The 24,112-nt window shown below is 34.4% G+C and overlaps 3 protein-coding genes and 1 long non-coding RNA gene across 4 annotated transcripts; 2 read left to right on the top strand and 2 right to left on the bottom strand.

Moving 5' to 3' along the window:
* Window positions 1–59: 59 nt before the first annotated feature.
* LOC105129814 (uncharacterized) lies at window positions 60–3,466 on the top strand. Its single transcript, XM_011032045.1, has 4 exons — window positions 60–1,262; window positions 1,716–1,970; window positions 2,055–2,146; window positions 2,508–3,466. Exons 1-4 carry the CDS (start codon window positions 357–359, stop codon window positions 3,247–3,249), a joined length of 1,995 nt encoding a protein of 664 aa, XP_011030347.1. The 5' UTR covers window positions 60–356; the 3' UTR covers window positions 3,250–3,466.
* LOC105129813 (uncharacterized) lies at window positions 1,249–2,513 on the bottom strand. Its single transcript, XR_843140.1, has 3 exons — window positions 2,276–2,513; window positions 2,014–2,195; window positions 1,249–1,331 (listed from the first exon to the last, which is right to left on the bottom strand). It is a non-coding gene; the product is annotated as an uncharacterized LOC105129813 (long non-coding RNA).
* An 8,260-nt stretch (window positions 3,467–11,726) lies between the features above and the next one.
* On the top strand, window positions 11,727–18,934 carry LOC105129811 (vacuolar-sorting receptor 3-like). The gene is made up of 12 exons (XM_011032044.1): window positions 11,727–12,415; window positions 13,350–14,042; window positions 14,164–14,252; window positions 14,648–14,717; window positions 14,804–14,887; window positions 15,143–15,219; window positions 15,303–15,384; window positions 16,149–16,231; window positions 16,312–16,378; window positions 17,139–17,267; window positions 17,364–17,473; window positions 18,479–18,934. The coding sequence occupies exons 1-12, from the start codon at window positions 12,106–12,108 to the stop codon at window positions 18,575–18,577; spliced, it is 1,893 nt and encodes a 630-aa protein (XP_011030346.1). The 5' UTR covers window positions 11,727–12,105; the 3' UTR covers window positions 18,578–18,934.
* A 784-nt stretch (window positions 18,935–19,718) lies between these two features.
* On the bottom strand, window positions 19,719–21,579 carry LOC105129810 (transcription factor bHLH85-like). Its single transcript, XM_011032043.1, has 5 exons — window positions 20,901–21,579; window positions 20,497–20,760; window positions 20,309–20,374; window positions 20,145–20,210; window positions 19,719–20,020 (listed from the first exon to the last, which is right to left on the bottom strand). Exons 1-5 carry the CDS (start codon window positions 21,504–21,506, stop codon window positions 19,922–19,924), a joined length of 1,101 nt encoding a protein of 366 aa, XP_011030345.1. The 5' UTR covers window positions 21,507–21,579; the 3' UTR covers window positions 19,719–19,921.
* Between the last annotated feature and the right edge of the window lie 2,533 nt (window positions 21,580–24,112).

Raw genomic sequence — 24,112 nt, 5'->3', positions numbered from 1 at the left:
GTTGTGAGGAGTTCATATTCCATAATCCAATGCAAAGGGCCTAGAATATTTCCCTTTTGACCATTTCTAACTCTGTCTATTTGAAGATAACGATCTAAAATTCTCCTATCTGAAATCATCAAAAAACCAAAAACAACAAATTCAGATAATTCCCTCTTTTGGACCTCTCCTGCTGTTTCATAGCCTATAATCACTCATTCTTCAATCTTCTTCATGAACAAAATCAGGATTTCAGTTTCATTGATCCAAGAAAATTATTTGATGTTTCATAGAGCCAGTCTGTTGACTTGTACACTATATAGCATTCTTTATGTTTCAAGATCTTGAGTTTCTCTGATCACTATTTTTTCAAGAAGATGGCAGAGTTGAAATCTGGGGTTCTTGTGAAGTTTCTTCAAGAAATGGATGTTGATGGAAACACAATACGCGATTGTAAGCCCGTGTTGTTACAGATTAGAAGTATAATTCCTCTGTTAAGAGAAGGTAATCTTTGGCCTAATCAAGGATTCTTTTTGAAGATCTCGGATTTGACACATGCATTGTTTGTTTCATTGCCTCAAGAACAAGATGAATTGATTCTATATGACAAATTGCATCTTGGGCAATTCATGTATGTGGAGAAATTGGAGGCTGCATATCCAGTTCCAATGCTCAGAGGCATTAAGCCTCTTCCAGGAAGGCATCCATGTTATGGGAATCCTAAAGAACTTCTCTCGATTGATAATTTGAAAAAATTTCTTGGTGTATCCAGTTTGGAAACTATGGTTGAGGATTGCATTGAGGTACCGAAGAAGACAGAAACGGAAAAGCCTCGATCTTTAAGTGTTCCGAAAGTAAGTGCATATGAGGGGACAGGTTATAAAACCGGGGGCCCTAATTGCATTACTGATCAAGGTGGTAGTGATATGGTAAAGAAACCAGGCGTAGGATCTCGCTCCATTAGTGCTTCAATAATAAGCTCACGTGAAGGAATGCCTAGAAGGGCACCGAATTACAGGCCTCACAAGGTAGAAGTTGAGAGTGCCTTGAGTCACAGGCATAAAAAGAGTGGTGCTGGAAGCAATTATAAGGGACTTGCGAGACATAAATCCACGAATGCTTATGAAGATAGTGATATGGAAAGTACAATGTCATTCAACTCTACATCATCAACATTCAAGAGAAGAAGCTGGCATGGTAGGGAAGCTCCAGCAATTGATATTTCTGACACCCCTATTGACAAGAATGATTTCGGGATTGATACTAGAAGCAGCAGACTTTCTGTGAGTTCTTGAACTTCTTTGCACCTTTGTCATATAACTGGTGAAGGTTGTGGTCTCAAGATTCTGTGACTTCTCAAGAAGAATGAATCATGGATTACGGATAGTTATCATTAAACAAACTGGAGCACAAAGCTGTGTAACAAAACTTGGCTGCATATTTCGAACTTAAAAAAGTAGAAATTCAAAATGTTTTTAGCCCAATTATCAAATATACTAGGGAAACAATGGAATTCTTCCTATTTTCTCAATTTCACAAAAGATTTTTCTCCAACAAAATAATTCATATTTAAGGAGTAATTACTGAATCAATTTACGATTCAATGATTTAAAATCATGTTTTTGCCATATGAAATGGTTGCTTTGTTCTAGTAATGTGTGCTTCTCAAGAAGTTCTTTAATCTCTTCATTCCGCTAATATTTTAAAATAACTCCATGCTGTCTCTTCATGGACAGATTTCGCCAATTAATTCGTTGAAGTATGATAGCTCTGATGACAATTCAAGCTCCAGATCGAAAAGAACAGTTGTTAGTTTATCCACAAAATCATCCAAGATATCCAGCAAGGGTAGCCGTATCTCAGTGCCAGGAAAAATAAGTGAAGATTATGTTGATAGAAAAGTGAATTTCAGTTCGTTAAGCAATAAAAACTCAGCAGGCACTAACATATCATGCGATTTCCTTCCCTCTACTCTGGTGAAACTTGGCCAGGTATTGCATGTGCTGTACTTAGCTAAACTTTATGAGCACTTACCTTGACTATCTGTCTGATAAATGGGTTGATATGTTCTGCAGGAGGTGTCAAGACAAAGAGACATTGCTCTGCTTGCTGCTGTTGAAACTTTGCAAGAGGCTTCTGCTGCTGAAAGATTGCTCAAATGCCTAAGGTCTGCATATTTATGCTTCTGGAGTGTAATTTCAGGAGCTGCCAACATTCTGTTGCACATCATTCAGATCATGGATATAATTTAATTATTTTACTCGGTTAAAATTTCTTCCTAATATGTGAGCTTTACCCTTTCTTTTGGTAAGAGCATGTGTCCCTACGAGCACTTGATTACCTTATCCTTGCAACTTGGCAGCTTCATGCATGAAGGTTTCTGCATGACAGGAATGAACTTATTTACCAGTCTGTTTCGTTCTCTTTTCCATTTACTCATGACAGATATGAGCAAGTATAAGCTGTGATTGAATCAGTTACGACTTCAACAGTCACTAGACTAACCTTCCTTCTCCCACTTTTCTCAGCACATACTCCCAGCTTCTGAAGGCGAAGGGGAATGATCAGCAACTATCAGTTGACAAATTCTTTACTCTTCAAGATGACTTGACTAATACCAGGTTAATTTTGCATTCACTAACGAGTATTGGTCAGCGAAGAACAGCTGATACCGATCCAAATGCCCCTAATGCTGTTGGGGAAGCACTAAGACTCGCATTAGACAGAAAGCAAAACGCCACTTCATGGACTAAAGCTGCCGTGGCATCAGATCTCAACCTTATTTCTGATCACAGCAAAACCAAAACTCTTTTTCTAGAGGCTACGAGTGCAGAAAAATCATCAACTAAATCCATTCGTGGCAAACGTAAAGAGGGATTGTCTAGGAAACAGGTAAGCAATGATGAATTGTATGCTGGGTTGGCACTTGACATGGACAAGCAACCAGATTGGGTGAAAGGGAGTGTTTCACCTGTATGTGCTGAACTAGCAAATTCCTTGAACGATGAAAGTAGAACATGGTTTTTGAGTAACCTTGAGGAATACTTAGATTGGGTCAGTAGCAAAACAAATTCCAGAAAGTCTGATAGCCAGGTAGCTGAAATGATGTTCATGATCAAGAGAGTGAATGACTGGGTAGAGAATGTGAGACGCAAAGACGGTTCCTCATTGAAGGATTCTGAATTAGAAGCTTGCGGGAGGGTGAGGAACAAAATATATGAAATACTGTTGAAGCACGTTGAGAGAACCTGTCAAGAATCCAATGGTTGATCCCGGCGAGAGACATTAGCGACGAGGTTAGCTTGTACGCAACAGTTAGAAGATCTGTACTGAGATTTTCCCAGTTGCAGAAGTACTATTCCGCCACTAATGTACGGTGTTGTGCCCATGGAGGCAGAGACTAACAGGCAAGAGAAGAGGGGCGGTTCCTCATTGTTTTCATTAAATTCACAATAGTCCTTAATAGTCTTATAAGTTCCCAAACCCCCCCCCCCCTCGGGGGCGGGTGCCTCCTTGGAATTATAATATTGTTGGAATATGATAATTTATTTTTTTAACATATGATAATTTAATAATTTAAGTGTACAGAATTAAAAATAGATTGTTTAATTATAGGCAAATGCGTAATTGCGTGACGCAATTGCAAGATGATGAGACACAAAAACTTGGCCCCACCACGTGTAAAAATCAGGTTTTTATTGAAGGGCCAGATATTCGCTGTGGTGAACCACCATCAATACGTGATAGAGATTAATTAAGGTGTCAGTATCCACACGATAAGAATCCAATACTTTATCGTCGGCTTCGACTTTCTGTTCTTTCTTTTTATTACAAAATTATAAAAAATGTCACAATAAGTGACTTGTCCATCTAAGATTGGTTGTGCTTTGTCATCCTAACTCGTAATTGGTCAACTGGGTAGAAAAATCTCATGGGATCAACTTGTAATGATTGACCCGTGAATTGAGTGGTCTGAAAGCACTTGAACAACCAAAATTCAGCGGCTATTTTTCTTATTACAATGCTTTAAAAAACACAAAATTTGGCAAAATAATAAGGGGTAAAAGTGCATGGTTTGTAAATGTCAAGACATATTTTAACGTTCCTCAATGGTTTCGGGTTCAAGTACTTAGTTATTCATGTAATAATCACCGAAAACTTACATGATTGTTAACTTCAAGGCCTGTGAGATTAGTCATGGTGCGCGTAAGCTGACCCGGACACCCACGTTAATCTAAAAAAAACATATTTTAACGTGTTGTTATTCAAAAATATGATATTTTATTATTATTATTATTATTTAAATTATGTTATTTTGCTAAAATAAATTTAAAAATAATGTGCTAATTTTTTTAAAATCATTTCTTAAAAGTTATCTAAAAAGATACGAGGACAAGATTAATTAATAATATATTTTTTATGAAAATAAATAAATGGGTGCATAAATAGTGGATCATACATGAAAATATTTTACTGTATCTTTCAAAATTATATAAAAGTTAGGAAAAACTATATTAGGGTTAAATAATGATTACCTAAAAAATACATTTTAAACTCTAGTTTAACAAAAAAAAAATCACAAAATAATTAAATTATTTTTTCATATGTATATATACATATGAAAAGTAATAATATACATGAAAAATAATAATACGACAAATCATTACACCCTTATAAATTAAGTTTGTTGGTTATGAGCTTTATTTTACTTAAATGTATTAAAGAGATGTAGAGGTGGTAAGTCACCATATATTTTTTGTTATACGCTCAGAGATGTGAAAAGAATAGAATTCAAAATATATTGGGTCAAAAAAATATCAAGGAGTTCACGTGGGGTCTTAAAAAATAGGGTTTGAAGGGTTGGGTTCTAGTTGTGTTGTTGATCCTGATTAGCTCTAAAAATAAGCCACAACATATTGCTTGGACCCATAGATGGTAAGCCTTAGGTGTCACACCCGAGTCTATAAGCGGTTGGCCCCAATTATTTGCTTGGGCTCATGGTTTTTTGGGCTTTTAAGGGTTTTTTAAACCTATTAAAGTTAGATTTGGTTCAAAAAACTTTGTTTTGAAAACTACTAATTAATTTTGATTCATCAGTAGTCTTAGAAGTTTTTACAATATTGATATATAAAAACTTATAAAAATATTTGATTACCATGACTAATTTGTTAAATTTTCTTTGTATAAGAACAAAAGTAATTTACTGGAGAACCTATATATAGCGTTGTGCATCATGATTAAAAAAAAAATATTTATATCATATGAGAATACTTGAACAAAATTCACACTTAGAAAAAAAAATTAGGAAGTTAAAGGGAACCAATTATAGAAACCTGCATTAGAATAATTTTATAGGAGGTTAAGGGGAACCTGTAAAGAAACTCATACTTAGAAAATCTTATATAAGAAGTTAAGGGGAGCCCATACTTAGAAAAATATTTTTAGGAGGCTGAGAGGAACCCATAAAGAAACTCATACTTCAAAAGTTTTAAAAGAAGCTGAAGCTAAGAGGAATCTATTCCATGAAGGGTTATCTATGATGATAGTGTGAGACCTAAAAAACCCCTAGAAAGTTGTGCTAATTCAAGATTATATTGGAGAGTGAGAGGTTTGTGACCTTTAAAGTGATGGTTTAGGGCTTAAAAGCCCCCTATTATAGAGAGATCACATTAGGAGTAGAAGGTATATGGCCTTCCTAACAATGATATGGGGCTCAAAATCTCACTATTGGATAAAAATCTCATTGAAGAGTGAGAGTTTTGTGGCTTCCCTGATAATGGTGTGGGGATTGTGAGCCACTCACTAAAAATAGAAAGATCTAATATCATACTTGGAGATATCACGAGGCTTGTGAGCCTTACTAGAGAGTCATGCTGGTTTGATATTATATTAAAGGGGTAGATTTGAGATCAATCCCTAGAGATTACGTGATGCTTAAAAGTTCTATTAGAGAGTCATGTCAGTTTGAGATTGCACTAGAGAACAAGAAATCAAAGATCAATTCCTGGAGATTGCGTAAAGCTTGAGAGCCCTACTAGAAAGTCATGTCAATCAAGACTGGATTGAAGAGTAAAAGATCTAGGTTCAATCCCCAAAAATTATGTAAGGCCCAAGAGCCATACTAGAGAGTCATGTTAGTTCAAGACTGTACTAGAGAGCTATAAATAAAAAATATATATAAGAGATACAATATTTTTATTTCAAAAATAAACTTACATTCTTATTAAGAATAATGCATCTTAAGGTTATCTAAGTGTCAAATATGAAGAAGATTCTTCAAACCATATCTTGGAGGTGATATGTGTTTACTTTAACTACACTAATAACTTTGAATGAGTTATCATAATTTGATTCAAGGGTGTAGTAAGCTTTTAGGATACACCAAACATTCATAAGTTGGTTACTCCTAGTTCTTCCCTGAGCTTTCATTCCTATTAAAAGAATGACTCTACTTAGAAGGTTTTCCATGTTGGTTATCCTTATAAAAACATTAAGGCTCATGTCATAACATATTTGTCTCTTCCACTCATATATAATTTTCTATGACTTACTTCACATCGAGCAAGTTTCTATCTAGTAAGGCATAAAGCTTTCTCTGTATAACATGTTCACTTACCCTTTTTATTAAGGCCTTTAAGGCAACCGAATCAAGCAACTCTTTCATTTTAAACATCTTTAAGTATGTTTGAGTTGGTTCACCCTCTGACTGGGCAATCCCAAATAGCTTTGTAGAGCTTTTTTTAATGAGTATATTGGTGCTAAAACATGCCACTAGTTTGAAATAGAGATAACTAAATCCTTCAATAGAGCTTGGCTCTATATTATTATAATAAACATGCGTAGACCACCAGAAGGTTGTAGAGCGGATTTTGCATATTGAATCACTATCTTAGATAACTAACTTTGAGTTATTTTGCATATTTTACACATAATCCCTTGGGTTGGAAAGGCCATCATAATTGTCCAATCTTATTTTTATAGAAATATAATCCTTAGAAAATCAAGTGTTCAATACTTGTTTGGACAAAAAAAAACATTTCACCTAATAGAGGTTATAGATATGCTCATGGTTATTTGTTTGTTTAGCTTTAAAGAGCTTAGGGAGTTTAATGTGGAATAGTGGGATCGTTAACATGTGTTCATCATATGGTAGCTAATAAGAGCACATCTGGAGTATTAAATGTTTGTATGAGTATTGCAACAATGTGAATGACCTATTGAGGGATTTAGTGAACGTCAAGGTAAAACACTCTATGAAATATAATTCTTTCTAAGCTCCTTAAAGTAGTGTAATTATCTACAGATACTAGGAGCGGTTGGTGGCAGCGGCATTTAAGTGTTGTGTGTTGGTGAGGATAATAGGATCTAATTTTCCCCAAAAATTACCATCATAACCTCAGTAAGAAGTTGTACTTGATTAACGAGTTATTAAAAGTTTACACGGGTAATAATGCTTAAGATAACAAGTAGATTCGTCATGCGTCCTAGCCTAGGTTGTTTTGGTTATCTATTGTAGAATGACCTTGAAATATCAAAAACAAGTTTTAGAAAGAAACTGATGGTTTTTTAATTAATTTTTCATAAACGATTCTAATTAATGACGTTTCAAAATTTAATGTGTTTAGGAATAAGTTTATGTGGTTTGATAATAGCTTAATCATTTAATTCTTGCAATTTGATTCATTCTCCTTACCTAAGATGGGTGATAACTTGATATAGAAAACCATAATAGGTTGTAGATTAAAATGGGAAGCCAAGTACTTGCAAAAAGTTTCCTTTTATAGATTTAGAAACTTTTAGATGTTTAAGTAAGTATCTTTATAAAAAAAAGATGTAATAATATTTTAAAGAAAGAAACTCTGCAAGAATATATTATCCAAATAATGGAGAGATTGTGAACCCTTTAGTTGAATGATTCATAAGGTATTTATAGTTTACGAGTCTTGTTTTTTTTATAAAGTTAAGAGGTTAAAGAATCATTCCACCGTTAAAAATTAATTTATTTAGTTATGAACTATATTCCACTTATATATGTTAGAGATGAGGAGTTTTGTAGGTTTGATAGATTTTTTTCTACATTTAAAAGTATAAGGAAAGTAGTGTCTAAAATATTTGGGGACATTAAAAATATCAAGGGACCCGCGTGGGATCCTAAAAATTAGGCTTGGAGGGTCGAGCTCGAGTAATTTGATTGAGCTTGATTGGAGATTAAAATTTGTCCAAACACTACTTATCTCCATGGGCACTAGGTTTAAGGATGACAATCGAGTCTTGGGAGCATTAAGCTCACTTTTAGGTTGAGCTCATAGGCTATTAGGCCTATATATATTGTCTGGCCCATGATTTTTAGATTTTTAAGAGTTTTTGAACTCATTAAATTTAATATAGATCAACAAAAAATTTATTTTGTAAATTATTGATACATCTTGATCTATCAATATAATAATAATAATAATAACAACAACAATAACAAACATGTTTTTTTATTTTTGATGAAAAAATATATGTCTGTGTTTTTTATTTTTGATGAAAAAATATATGTTAAATAAATAATAAAACTAAAGATAAAAATAAAAAAAATATTTTCTTAAAATAAATACAATTTATGTTAACTATAATTTTGTGTTCCTACTTTCACTAAGTAATCGAATTCTAAATAACGTTTTTTTTTTTGTTATTGTGATAAAATGGGAAGCATACTAGAACCTATGAACCACTTTTGATTTCGAAACAATTAATTTAATCATCGGTTTAAAACATTCTTTTCTGCTTTATGGTGTATAGTATAAAAAAAATTCTAATTGAAAAATTAATGCATCAACAAACATAATAATAAAAATTATAATTGAAAAGCAAAATGAAAAGGGCAATCTTACTTTGCTTTTATGATAGCCTTTGTTTATTGGCTGGAGATCAAATTGTCAGGATTTCATTTGAAGGACTTATTGAATATTAATAATAGTTTTGGTATGGAATCGATTGTGGGTTTTTTTTTCCTGATTTTTTGTCAAAAAATTATAAAACTAAAAAAATTATTTACTAATTGAAAATTAAATTATTTTTTAAAAAACACACGTTTCTAATTATTCACCTTTTAAGAAAATTAAAAAAACACTAAAATTGTTGTTTTTGAAATTCTCCACTATAAAAATAAAGACTTTTTTTGGTTACTCTAATATTTTATGATCATTTTTTATATTTTAAAAATAATTACGTGTTTTCTATTTTGAAAAAAATAAATCTAATAAACATGTTTTCTTAATTTTTTATGAAAAATCTCTTTAAACACAACAAATGTAAGACAATACTTTTATTATTGTTGTTTTTAAATTTCATATATCTCCTAAAAATACTTGGTAATTTATTTTAGTTATTAACATAGAAATCGACTCAAATATTTAGACATCATTTGGAAGTAAGATTCAACCTTTTTTTATTAAGGTTTGATTTTTTTTTTACTTCAAATTAATTTTTTAGTACTTTAAATCGTTTTAATGTGCTGATGTTAAAAATAAACTTTTAAACATAAAAAAAATATTATTTTTATATTTTTTTGAACCAAATTTTTTTTAAAAAGCAATCACTATCACACATTTAAACACGTTAATAATTTTATTTTCACTCTTTGTAAACAAGTAAGAAAAAATTGGCATCACCTATTAATTATTTTTTACATTTTCATTCTTATGATGTTTCAAAATCTGAGATATGTTAGGGAATAAATTTTTTGATAATTGAATTCTGGGTTAATCAAATGCTCATTCAAATAACTCTTTTTTTCAAAACAAAGAAAAATATCTCTTGATAAATGCTAGTTGATACCTATAAAAAGTTATGTTTTGGTGGATTTTAGTATTCTTAGATAGTAAAATCAGTAATCTTATAGAGAAAAAAAGTAATAAATATGTTAAAAAGCAACAAATTCCTATAATAAAGTTGTTCTTATGTTGAATATGGATAGTTTTTTAATGGAAAATATTTAACCTCTTACCTGCGTAGTTTAAAGGGTATTTACAACCAATAAACTTGTTTTTTTTCTCTTAGTAGAAGGGCTGTAAAATTATTTTATCCTGTAATATTAATGAGAGATAAAAACTTCTTATACATACATTAACGAGGAAAAATATCTTTTATATATATATTAATAAAAAAAATATCTCCTTTTAAACATAAAAAAAATATTATTTTTATATTTTTTTGAACCAAAAATATTTTGAAAAGCAATCACTATCACACATTTAAACATGTTAATAATTTTATTTTCACTCTTTATAAACAAGTAAGAAAAAATGGGCATTACCTATTAATTATTTTTTACATTTTCATTCTTACGATGTTTCAAAATCTGAGATATGTTAGGGAATAAATTTTTTGATAATTGAATTCTGGGTTAATCAAATGCTCATTCAAATAACTCTTTTTTTCAAAACAAAGAAAAATATCTCTTGATAAATGCTAGTTGATACTATAAATTGATAAATGCTAGTTGATACCTATAAAAAGTTTTTTTTGGTGGATTTAGTATTCTTAGATAGTAAAATTAGTAATCTTATAAAGAAAAAAAGTAATAAATATGTTAAAAAGCATCAAATTCCTATAATAAAGTTGTTCTTATGTTGAATATGGATAGTTTTTTAATGGAAAATATTTAACTTCTTATCTGCGTAGTTTAAAGGGTATTTACAACCGATGAACCTATTTTTTTTCCCTTAGTAGAAGGGCTATAAAATTATTTTACCCTGTAATATTAATGAAAGATAAAAATTTTTTATATATACATTAACGAGGAAAAATATCTCTTATATATATATTAATAAAAAAAATATCTCCTGTGCATGTATTAATGAGAAAAAAATATTTTTTATACATATATTAATGAGCAAAGATATAATTGAGCTTTAAAAGGAGACTAAGATTCAAGGGAATAAGGTATACTTCTTGAGGCTGGGCTTAGTGAACTCGTAAGGTGTTGGGTGCTTGTCCAACAACTGAGCTTGAGTATGCAGGTATTCAGGTATTTGATATGAGTTTATTAATTAAATGTGTAATTATTATATATTTATGTTAAAAATAAATATTTTTATATTAAATATTAAAAAATGTCAATAAATCTTCGTTAAGGAGCTTTCCAATCCAATTATGTGTGAAACTCTTAAAGACAAGCTCTTGAAAGATCCTCTTGATTTTTAGCGCAAGAAATAACCCAACCATTTTTTCATGTCCACAAAGAGGAAATTTCTCTACTCAACAATTTTTTTTCTCGAATCCGTATAAAATGATACCTTTTTGTGTGTGTGATTATGATCAGAATCTCTTTTCTAAATGGAATTGAACCTAATCTAAGGTACCTGTTAAACCATGTGAAGTGTTGACTAGTTTGAAAAACTTAGACTCGGATTTTGTGATATAGATTTTTAAAATTAAATAAAAAGGTACTTGATTGTTTACTCAAATATTCTGGTTTGAAATATGGAAGTTGGTGTTTAAATTAATTAATATTTTTAAATACATTAAAATAAACTGATTTAAAAAATACATTTATTTATAAAAAAATAGACACATCTCTCCAAGAATGAATGAATGAAAAGGAAGGCAGTCTTCACATACACAGACTAGGACAGTTTTAATGGAATAAATAAATATATCATCATTAAAAAATATTTGCACCAATGTCTTGACTTGTTCTTTTTTGACAATAAAAAACATTATCATATCTTATCAAATGGACGCCTTGATGTTAATTACTCTTGTTTTCTTTGGACATAAGTTTTCCTACAAAAAAACAAAACACATGCATGCACAGAGAGAGTCTCATAGTCACACAAAAAATCGAAAATAAATCTGGGTGTTGTTCGTTCGCTCGCATCACTGGTATTTCTATGATGCTTCCTCTCTTTTGTCAACAACAAAACCAACACTAAAACGTACCCAAACTTCCTTTCCAGACTTGTTTTTTATTTCTTACAAAACTCAAAAAAGAAAAAAAGAAGAAGAAAGAAATACCAACTGTTTGATCTTTTGATTATGCTTTCAAAGAAACAAACTTTCTTCATTAAGCACCATTTATAGATCAAAACAAGCAAAACCCACAAAAAAAATCCCATCTCGTACCCATTTTAATAGAAAATGGCGCTAAAGAGATCGTCTTTGAGTGTCTTTTTAGGGTTTTTGCTGATTTCTTTGATAGCACCAAGATCTATAGCTAGATTTGTTGTTGAAAAAAACAGTTTGAGGATTACATCACCAGATAAAATAAAGGGTACTTATGATAGTGCAATTGGGAATTTCGGGATACCACAATATGGAGGTAGTATGGCAGGTGCTGTTGTGTATCCAAAAGATAATAAAAAGGGTTGCAAAGAGTTTGATGGATTTGGGATTTCGTTTCAGTCGAAGCCTGGTGCTTTACCCACTTTTGTCTTGGTGGATCGTGGAGGTATTTTACCCTTTTGATATTTTTGGTCAGTTGTTTTTTTTTTCTTCCGTGTGTGAGTGACTGGTCCAGGTTTGCTTGATTGGATACGTACCCTTTTTGCTTCTGAGGTTAGTTTTTGTAAGATTTGTGGTTATTTTTTTTGGGGTTTGGTTGATTGTGAGGTGCCCTTTTGTTAATTTTATTAAGTTGCACATATTATTTTTGCTTAATGTTTTTTTTTTTTGCCTAATTTGATTGTTGTTATGATGTTTCGAGGTGTACGGTTGGGAAGCTACTCTCCTTTTGCTTATGGTTTATTAATGGTTTTCAAGTTTAGGTTGATGAGAAGGCACCCTTGTTCAATTGGGATCATTTACTTATTTTAGCTACTTCCAGTCAGTATAGATGTTTAAGGAGGTTTCCATTTGTTGTTTCAGATTAACTTCCTGAAATTTTAGTTCTTTTTAGACAGTGTGAGAGGCACCTATGCTGCTGTTCTAAGAAAATTCTTATTTGATTGGTTTGTTTGTATGATAGATGAATCATCAGTGCACCAAGTTATTTTAGCTCCTTTTAGGCATTTTGCACAGTATACCAATTGTTTCCTGGTTCCATTGCGTTGGAAACTACTGTACTGTCCTGAACATGCCAATTCTTTACTTGTTTTGTTGGAACAAGCTTATGAAAGTCTGAACACGTTGAAACTTGATTTTCCCATAGTATTTAAGCTATTTTTCTTTCCTTTACTCCCCCCCCCCCTTTGATCTTTGGTTCCTTTATGCTTAACCAGGATCACATTGTTTGGTATGTTGCATATGCTGTTAAGGAATTATTATCCATCTAGACATGGGTTTTGTTGGATTCAGGACTTTCTTCTGTTAAACTACATTCCTCTAAGACAACCTACATAGCTGTAATGCTAAATCTATAATTAGTTCGTTATATTTCTTTTCAGATTGCTTCTTCGCTTTGAAGGTCTGGAATGCCCAGAAGGCTGGGGCTTCTGCAGTTCTTGTTGCAGATGACATGGAGGAACCATTAATAACCATGGACACACCTGCAGAGGACGTTTCATCTGCACAATACATTGAGAACATAACAATACCTTCTGCTCTTATCGAGAAAAGCTTTAGTGAAACGTTAAAGAAGGCACTTAGCGATGGGGATATGGTAAATGTGAATCTTGATTGGAGAGAAGCTGTTCCGCACCCAGATGATCGTGTGGAGTATGAGCTATGGACCAACAGCAATGATGAATGTGGGGTTAAGTGTGACATGTTGATGGAATTCGTGAAGGACTTTAGGGGTGCAGCACAGATACTTGAGAAAGGTGGTTACACTCAGTTTACACCCCATTACATTACTTGGTATTGCCCTCAAGCATTCACCTTGAGCAGGCAGTGCAAGTCTCAGTGTATAAATCATGGAAGATATTGTGCTCCTGATCCTGAACAAGACTTTAGCTCAGGTTATGATGGGAAAGATGTTGTTCTTGAAAATTTAAGACAACTATGTGTTTTTAAAGTGGCAAATGAGACTAAAAAACCTTGGGTGTGGTGGGATTATGTGACTGATTTTCAAATTAGGTGTCCCATGAAGGAGAAGAAGTACAACAAGGAATGTGCTGATGCTGTAATCAAATCTCTTGGTAAATATTTCATGACTGCTTCCTCATATTTTAAGGATACTTTTGATCACACTAGAAAATGGGAAAACCAAGAGTTTTTAGTGTGCTAAATTTCTTATGCTGTTCATTTGCCAATCATTAGGGCTCGATGGTAAAAAGATTGATAAGTGTATGGGAGACCCAAATGCTAACTCTGACAACCTAGTTTTGAAAGAAGAGCAAGATGCCCAGGTAATTGTCGTGTTCTTTTTTATTCTTCAGCTTAGCACAACGCTTTTAAGGGACCGTTTGGGAACGCGGTCCAACCGGTGTTCCCAAAATTTTTTAATTTTTTTTGCTTAAAATTAATATTTTTAATTTTTAATTTTTTTTTGCTTAAAATTAATATTTGTTTTAGTGTTTTTGGATTGTTTTGATGCGTAATATCAAAAATATATTTTTTCTAAAATGAAAAAATATTATTTTAATGCAATTTTGAGTGAAAATTACTTTGAAAAGCAACCGCAATAATACTCCCAAGCACACCCTAAGTCCATAAGTTTGGATACTTGTGCCTGCTTGCAATTGTTTTAATCTCTGATACCATTTAAACCATATATCACTGCTTTACAAAGACCTTCATGTAGGTTGGAAAAGGGACAAGGGGTGATGTAACCATTTTGCCCACCCTTGTTGTCAACAATCGTCAATATCGAGGTCTGTAATTGCCTACTTGTATTCCTGGATGAACGTTACATTTGGCTATTTATTTATTTTTGAAAACAAAAAACTTGCTCTTTCAGGAAAGTTGGAGAAAGGTGCTGTTCTAAAGGCTCTATGCTCTGGTTTCGAGGAAACAACAGAGCCTGCTGTTTGTTTGAGTGGTGGTAGGTTTTCTTAAGCTATTTGTCCTGATTGCCTTGATATTGAGGCAATCATTTGATGAATGACCCCGACTAAGAAGATTTGAGTGCTTGCTATTGTGAGTAGTCACTGAAAGCATGCTAGACCTAGAACCGTATTTCATTTTAGATCATGAGTCCAATACCCTTGTTGTTGAGACTAACATCTAGTGCCAGCTGCCTTGGCTGATTTGCCTACACTCAACAATAGTTCCTGATTGGGGAATTCCTTTGATACAGATGTGGAGACAAATGAGTGCTTGGACAATAACGGGGGTTGCTGGCAAGATAAAATAGCCAACATTACAGCCTGCAGGGGATGAATTAAAACTTGCTGCAAGGTATCACTCTGGCTTTTGATATATTTAGCTCTGTTTGACAACCGTTTTTATCTGTGCAGGACACGTTTCGTGGGAGAGTATGTGAGTGTCCTCTTGTTGATGGCGTGCAGTTCAAAGGAGATGGTTACAAGAACTGTGAAGGTAAGCTCTATGCCTTTTTTTTTCCTTTTTATAAATCAGCATAAACATGTAAAATGTAATAATATAGCTGTTCATTCATTCAATAAAGCTTGGATGTCCTGATGATAAATAAATGTCTGAAAAAAGTTATTTATGGACAATTATGGGCTTTTATTAGAAAAAAATACTCGCATTACTAACTATATTCATATTCAGTAGATTGCAAAATTTCCAAAATGAAAATCTAGTTCCATTGATGATACATGGATCTGATGTATACTTGAGAGACAGCCCATGTTGTTTGAGGGTTTTTGGGTGAAAGTTGGGTAGACTAGGCAGGAAAGTTCCAATCCTAGTCAACTGGAATCAAATAATAGTGACTGGTTTTCTTCTATTTCATTTTTTTGAGGAGTAGTGGGGTGGGTTGGGGGAGCATGGTTTCAAATAGCTGTTTTAGCCATCCCTCGCAAATAACTTTGTTAGTAGGATTTGAGCCTAGGTTCTGGACCCAACACCAATAGATTTACTGCCTAAGCTAACTAGCATTACACTTGGTGTATTCTGTCCCAAGGTTAGATGGATCATGCTCTGTTAAGCATGTGCTCCATGTTAACTATATGTTTTGAGGTTCATGTTTGATGTTTGACTCTCAGATGTTAGTATTAGATGTGTTTGCACATGTCATAAGGGGCAACTTGTGTTATTTTCTAATTAAATCTGTTTGATATGCTCGCTTACCAATCTTAAATTGTGCTATGCTTTAAAGTGATTGTATTTTTTTACAGTGAGTGGATCTGGGAGGTGCAAAATTAACAATGGGGGCTGTTGGCATGAATCCCGGGACGGACATACCTTATCTGCTTGTTTGGTTAGTGAACATCATGTTTCTCAACTTGTTATTCTCCAGTAAATATATTGAGTTCCAGTTTCTAATTTTAATGTGGACAGGATGTTGATGGTGGTAAATGCCATTGTCCTCCAGGATTTAAAGGTGATGGTGTGAAAAGTTGTGTAGGTAAGAGATTTCTCCATTGTCATCCTTGGTATTGTGGTTTTATCGGGATGGGGAGCTTGATTCATTCTGAAAGGAAATTTAAGGATTATGCATGCAAATTGAGTCTTCTGAGAATGTTATGGTGCCTGAGGTGTAAGTTGCAAACAGAACAACAGGCAATGTTTGGTTGAAATATTGCATACTTGTTAGGCTTTGAGAACGTACAGCCATATGCCAAAAGACCAAGTCATTGTCTCATCCTTCAACGGGCACTTGGGTTATGCCTGTTGACTCTCATCGCACTGCTTTGAAGTTAGGGATTTTTATTGAATGTTTTAATAATTTGCAAGGGGGGGTGTGGGGGTGGGGAGCCTTTTTTCTCTTCCCAGTACTCATCCTCACTAGGTGCTTCTTGTTGATTCATGCATGATTTCTCAGGCACCATTCCACTCAGTTCAAATCTAACAGCAGTTGTCTAAATCCCTTGTATTAAGTTATTTCTTCAATGCTACCCCAAGCAATGGGGTAATGCTTATGAATCACCATTGTAGGATAAAGCAAATGTTTAAATTTTGAACTTATTTATGCTTGGGCCACCAAGATGCTCCGATTATACTGAATTGCATAACAATTTTCTGAGTATCCAACTCTTGCCAAGTCAAAATAGTTTTGGGTTTCCTCCTTGACTTTGTTGAAAACAAAATCCTGCCAGAGAAAACTGCATGTTTGCCGATGCTCCTGATTAATATTTTGTCCTCTCTACTTATCTTTGATTGTGCAGATGTTGATGAGTGCAAAGAGAGAAAAGCCTGTCAGTGCCCTGCATGTAGTTGTAAAAATACTTGGGGAAGCTATGAATGCTCTTGTAGTGGGGATCTTCTTTATATCAGAGACCATGATACCTGCATAAGTGAGTTAGAAATCGTACCTCCTTGTTTGTTTGTTTAGAAACTTGCAATAATATGGTCCTTGTTTTGATGTCTGTCCTCCCCATGATCAATACCAGGTAAGAGCGGCACTGAAGTGAAATCAGCATGGACTGTGGTTTGGGTCATATTTATAGGCCTGGCGATGGCTGCTGGTGGAGGATATCTTGTCTACAAACATAAATTGAGGGTAAGCATGGTGCCCAGCTTGTTTCCCTTTTAAAACCATACCTTTGCTTAAGTTTTGCCATGTTTTCTTGCTCATTCCAGACACCTGTCTGTTATATGAACGTTTGGAATAGCCGTGTTATCTCTATAGTAAAAATCTCTTTGCAACTTTTGAGGGATATCTATTAATGCAAAGATGAAGAGTTATCTCTATAGTAAAAATCTCTTTGCAACTTTTGAGTGATATCTATTAATGCAAAGATGAAGAATATGATTATCCGCAAAGTTTCTTACCCTGAACTTGGGCCATCTAGTACTGCCTTTTGTATCTCTTGTTAAGCAGTTGATGCCTCATTTGTGTACAACTTGCATCAATGTTTGCATAGCTGGAACATTTTAAAAAAGGCTAAATGACCAAAAATTACCCTGAACTTTGGGTCAAGCTAAACTTAGCTCTTGAACTTTAATTTTTTTTTATTGAGTACTTTGAACCAGTTTTTTGGTAAAAATAGGCCATTTCATCAATTTTGACCCTAGTTAATAGCTTAAAAAAATGATGTGTCGTGAAAACATGTGTTTGATTATTTTTTTTTTTGAAATAATGGAGGGACATAAAACCTAGACAGAGGCTATTTCTTACCAAAAATAGTGCATGGTACTCGAATAAAAAAAATAATAATTCAGAGGCTAAGTTCAGGTAGTTTTTGGTCATCCAACCTTTAAAAAATGGCTGAAAGTACAGTATGGTAACTATGCTAACCACTTGTGAATTTAATATTAATTGCTATTACAATGGGGCTAGAGAGCTGCATATGGGCTGGCCAGGTTTTTGGTTTACGTGTTGGTTAGAAAACTTCAAGTAGCCGGATCAATGAGAGTTGGGCATCAAACTGAGTATCTGGATTGCTCTTTGCAACATGTCATCTTGAAACTCTTATGCATGTCATTGTTATACCTGTGTTGCCGTTAATGCATATTCATTTGATGTTTTTTCCTTGATTTGTTCTTGTTTTTTTTTTTTTTGCAGTCATACATGGACTCAGAGATAAGAGCTATCATGGCACAGTACATGCCTCTGGACAGTCAAGCAGAAGTTCCAAACCATGTCCATGAGGAGCGGGCATGAAGAAAAAAACGCCCAATCATTAACACTCTTTTGTTGCTGGTAACAGCAGTGTTGATGCGGTTCTACTGTTGCTCTTCTTTATCCATTTTTCCGCGTGAATTTATGTACATGGACGATAAGAGTGCAGATTAGAAATTGTGCTTCGTTTATTAGGACTGTAAAATCTTACACTTGAAGTAGAGATTGGATTTGGGGTAGACAGGAGGGGATTTGGCTGTAACGTCCAAGAATATTCGTTCCCGTCCCTAAATTTGTCACTTAATCTATTTTAATTCTGTAACTGATCCATCCCTTTTAGACAGGTTGACCTTCTTTTAGCCGTTATATACTAATTCAAGGAGAGTTGATGTTTTTGTTTGTACGGATGATCAAATTTGTATTGCAAATACCCTGGCCTTTTCCAAAATTGCTGCCAGGTGAAGCTGCCATAGCCCCTTGATGTTCTCTGTCTGTTCATTATCTTTTCTCCTTCCCTTTATTTTTGCTTACTTTCTGATCATCCCAAAGGATAACCTAGCATCGTCCAGGACTTAACAAATTCAAAGGCATGGTGCAAGTAGGAAATCATATGCGTAAGAAGAAACCATGAAAAATAAGCAGTGGTTTGGAAGTAGCGAGATCTGTTATGGATGGTCAGTGAAGTGCAAGATTTCTCCGTTTCTGTTCGTTGGAAGCCTCAGGAGGCACGCCGTGAATGGTCTGCTCTACAGCTTCTTAATTCGGCCTGAAAGAGGTAGCCATAAGCCTATGGACTTCGGTGTGTGGGTACCTCATCAAAACTCCCTCGCATTAATTTGGATAAATCTCAGAGAATTTGAAAAATCTTTGGGTCGAAAGTTGATCATTGATTTTCTTTCCAGCAGATTTTCCTAGGAAATTCATTTTGGTTGTTTGGAAAAGAATGCACCTTCCTCCTTCATTAGATGCAATCCTTAGGGCATTAATATGTAAAAAAATGTCATCCTCAAGGTAGAAAAAATCATCAGTTGATATCGGTGAAAATCATATGCCAGTACAGATCAACAAATTCTTAGATTTTAATATTAAAAAGCTAAGCCACCAACTGAGAATGACTGTTCTATAGGCAAGTTCATGTGCGTTCTTATGGACACTTTTTTATATTCAAGAATAAAAACTCTGCTCGGATAGTGTTCACCATGTCAAGGTGTCTACATGAAAGAATTTCTCACGATGATTACTCGTGGATTAATTTTATAAGCGAAATCCTATCTATACTCGTACAGTATAAAACCATTACAAATTGGCAATGACTATATTTTAATCTCATCACATATGCTATTGACAGAAATAATAAAAAAATCACCACCCTCCTCTTAACATCTACTATCGTCTTGGTGTGGTAAGCTTCAGATGATCAAGACCGATGTCCATACCATTGTACGCGATAGGAGCATACATCCACAGGTCTTCAGAGCTTAGCAGCTGCAGAATTTAAAACAAGAAAATGGGAAAAAAAATGTATCAAAAAATTTGTTTCATGTCAAAATATTGCCAAGTTTAAAACAGGCAACGATAAGTATAAAGAAGGAATTTAATGTTTTCTTACCTTAATTTGGAGTTGCAAAAACTTCACATACTGGACAGCCTCTTCAAGCATTGTGCTAATGTCAACCTTCCATATCAATAAATCAATCTTGAGAATTTTGCGAATCACAAAATTTATAGCTGATAGAATCAGAGATGTTATCGTGAAATATACTCCATATATACCTTTGTTCCATTGGGGACAAGGTTTTGTAGAATTCTCAGCCTCTCATTTATTCTCTCTCTTCTTTTCTGCAATAAGAAAATAAAAAGATCTATCAATTCCTGTTACATTGTGGGTGGGTGGAAGAAAAATGTTTCATCAAATCTGGTTCATCGAAATACTGTGCAAAAACTTTGAAAAGGGTAGTTACCCTTGCATAGAGGCTCTGGGGATCAGTGGCTGCCCCCTTACTGGCTCTTGTTTTGCCTCTTGAGTTGAGAGTTGTTGTCCCTTTTGAGCTCAAACTTGAACTCGCTCCTCCATTGAGCTCCTGGGAGGCATTGGATTCATCCTCTGAGCAGCAACCGCTTGAGACAGGACCATTAAGGCCACCATTGCTTTCTTCATCATTGTTGCTAGTCGAGGCAACCTTCTGGCTCTTCTTTGACCTTACATTCCTCTTGTTCTTTTGGGCCTACTCATTAGAATCATAATTAGACTGTGCCTTGAAAAAGTAAAACTGGTTGCTATACCCTCTACAACAGGAAATAGAACTCCATCCATTGAGTCTGTAGCAAATTCTAAGAAGGTGAAAATGCTGGTTACTGTACTTACATCTCCCGTACGCCGTGATCTTTTCTTGGAATTCTCAGGTGGCTTTCTGCTTTTATCTTCCAGGGGTAGTTCAGATGCTGGCATCTTTGATTCTCTCTTGGGTTGCAAACTGCTTTCAGGTTCAGGAAGAGCAGCTACAGTCTGGTTTCCACCAGACTCTTCCACATTTCCATTGCTCAATTCTTGGTTTGAGAAGTCATCGCCATCAACAACATACGAGTCTCCCATGCAAAAATCCATTGACATGGAACTATTAGTGTCTGCCAAAACTGGGTGAGAATCAATCAGGTAGTAGCTTTCTCCACTTGAGTTGGGAAAAAGAATGCTACCACCACCACTATAACCACTGCTCACTTGTGAAAATGGGTACAGATTAGTATCAGCAATACCCAAAGAATACAATAAACATTCATTGGCCCCTTCCATGTTCATTGTTGGTTCATGGTTAGGCCAAAAACTAGATTGAACTCCAAAGCTTGAACTTGAAGCAACCTGATTAGGAGGACAGTTGACAAGCAACTGTTCCATGAAATCAGCCTCCTCACTTGTGTACATTCCACTAAGAGAACTCCACTCTCCCTCCGCAGTGGCTCCAATAGGCTCCATCTTTTTTTCTCGTTTATTTTTTGTAACCTATCAGAGAAATCTGTAGTGTTTTTGTGAGTGAACTGCCGGCAGAAGATCGATTAGACGATGCTTGAAAGGAAACAGGGATTAAAAAGACATATTTATACCCAGCAGCAATGAAGAATGTTGAGACAAACATTGACTTCACTTGTGTAACAACATCTGAATTTATTATTATTATTTGCAATTATTAACATATGAAAGGGTCTCAATTCCTTGTAACCAATCGGGACCATTTCGTAATGGGGGCCAAGTACACCTCACCTATAGGACCCAAATCAAGCAATTATGGAACTAAATTTATTCAGCAACCTTTCATTAACGCCTTAGTCTTAAACTTAAAAGACACATGAAGGGAATGATTGTAAGCCTCTAAAGAAATAGTTTAGTTTAAGGGACTTAACTGTGTTTCTGTTAGGGTAACTGTTCAATTATTTTAGGCTGCAGGTTGAGAGAAATGAGATGTGGTAGAGGGTGAATAAAGAGAATAATAAAGAGAATCACACCTGGAAATAGATAGACGTGGGAGGTTCTTGTTGAATATGATAACACCAAAAAAAAAATTGTTGAACAGAATGAAAAGGACATGGATATAAGGACGGCACCGAAAGGTCGTGAAGAGATGAGACTTGACATCCTCAAAACTACCTGGAACCAGACAATATATCAGTTTACTGGATTCTTTGTCTCCTCCACCAGTCCTCAAAACTTACCAAGTGTCCCTTGAACTCAGAACTATTTTGTGAGAACCTAATATTAATCAACTATTAACCATCATATCAATCTGTCAACAAATACAAACAGGATTTCCTTGATATACAGTTTGATTTCCAGGGAGCTTGTTTGAATGTTCTAACTTTACGTCATGCGATCTATGGACTGCTAAAGGAATATACATGGTGCTGCTGATCCTGCAGACTGTAACACTGAATTGGGATTGGTGATGCAGTTGTAACCTTCTGTCTTCTAGGTTGCTTGTTCTCAGGACCTGAACTCATAGAGATCTGCTAGTTAGGTATAGAGTAACTATTTCCTCCATAAGAGCAGCTGAGTAATTGTTAACCAGTATGGTTCTGCATAGTTTCCAAGTCAGACATTAATGATAGCATCATGTTTGTAGTTTCCAAAGTTTCCAACAAATTTACTTTCACAACCACATTATGCATATTGCAGAGCCACGAGGCGGGGAAAAAAAAAATACTAACAGAAGTTCACTCAATTGTAAGAAATTATGGATCAAAATGTAATTCTGCCTTGGTGTGTTATGCTTTATGTCGTCTCTGCATATTTTTCCAAAACGAAAAGATCTCCATTTTCTCCTATAAGAACTTATAAAACATTACTATATTGTATTGTAGTGGTCAATATATTTAACTTGAAACTGATCATGATCACCGAGTGAGTAATGAGGAAAAACCAAAGTCATTAATGTCCTATCCCAGAGTTCCAGCCACCTCAGAATCCGGCGATCTTTACGCTTTATTGCACGCGTAAAATTAGCATTCTTTGAAGAAATATCAGAGGAAGGTTCATGATGAGTATTTCCATACTACTTGCTCAATATTTTTGAGATTTGTCGCCGGCCATTGCACGATCTCTTGTAGGGTTGATATATATGAATAGTTGTACCTTGCTTTTGCTGACGTATTAACTGTACAGGAATAAAATCCTCTTGCATTGCAACAATATTAGAAAAACTCTTGTAAATCTGATATTGATCCACTCAGCAGGAGGAGAACATTACATTAAAAATATTGTAGGGTTTAAAATTCTGGTTTCTTGATTCTTAGCCAGCCTGCACGACCCCGACCCATCCGGAATGAGAAGGCGGCATTCCTTTGTTGGCTGGCAGATGGTGCATGAACCCTTTCAACTAAAAGAACCCCAGACACGTTTGTGCTCTGTTTAATTTAATGCCCAACGTTGATATTGTTTTTTTTTTTTTTTTTTTTTTGGGGGGGGGGGTTTACATTAGTTATTAATTGTTAAGGAAAAAGAAAACAAGTTGCAATAATATTATTAAATATTCATGTTCATTTACTCTTTACCTATTTCTAAATTAATTAATATCAGCTATCGTGAATCCTTCTCGTTAATTGTATTATTATGTTTATGATAATATCCTTTCTTATTTTTCTAGTTTGTGACAAAGTACGAGACTTCCCTGAGTTGCAAGAGGAAAAACAAAACAAGAATACAAGAAGAATTGTTTTTTTTTCCTTGTTCTTGATGGAAGATGGACAGTAAGAACTTGTCAACACGGAAAGATCTGCCCGTCATCGAGCTGATGGGCAAGGAATAAAATCTTTGTATTTCAACAACACTGGAAATGAGAATATTGTGAACATTTAGCTAGAATTGTGAGTACTGTGATATTGTTCTACTGTCAGAGAGAGAGAGAATATTGCTAAATTTTAAACTGTTCTTGTCATCCCAGAAATGAGAATGTTAACATTTAAAATCCTGATCTGATGATTCTTGGCAGGCCTGCACGACCCTTTCAGAACGAGAAATGCAGCTTCTTCTTGGTGGCCGGTGAACTGGTCCACGACCCCGCAGGAAAATATCCATGATTTTAAATCTAT

This window comes from Populus euphratica, unplaced genomic scaffold (assembly GCF_000495115.2).
Source record: "Populus euphratica unplaced genomic scaffold, PopEup_1.0 scaffold34.1, whole genome shotgun sequence".
NCBI classification, from domain to species: Eukaryota; Viridiplantae; Streptophyta; class Magnoliopsida; order Malpighiales; family Salicaceae; genus Populus; species Populus euphratica.
This window is presented reverse-complemented; position numbering and strand designations above follow the sequence as displayed.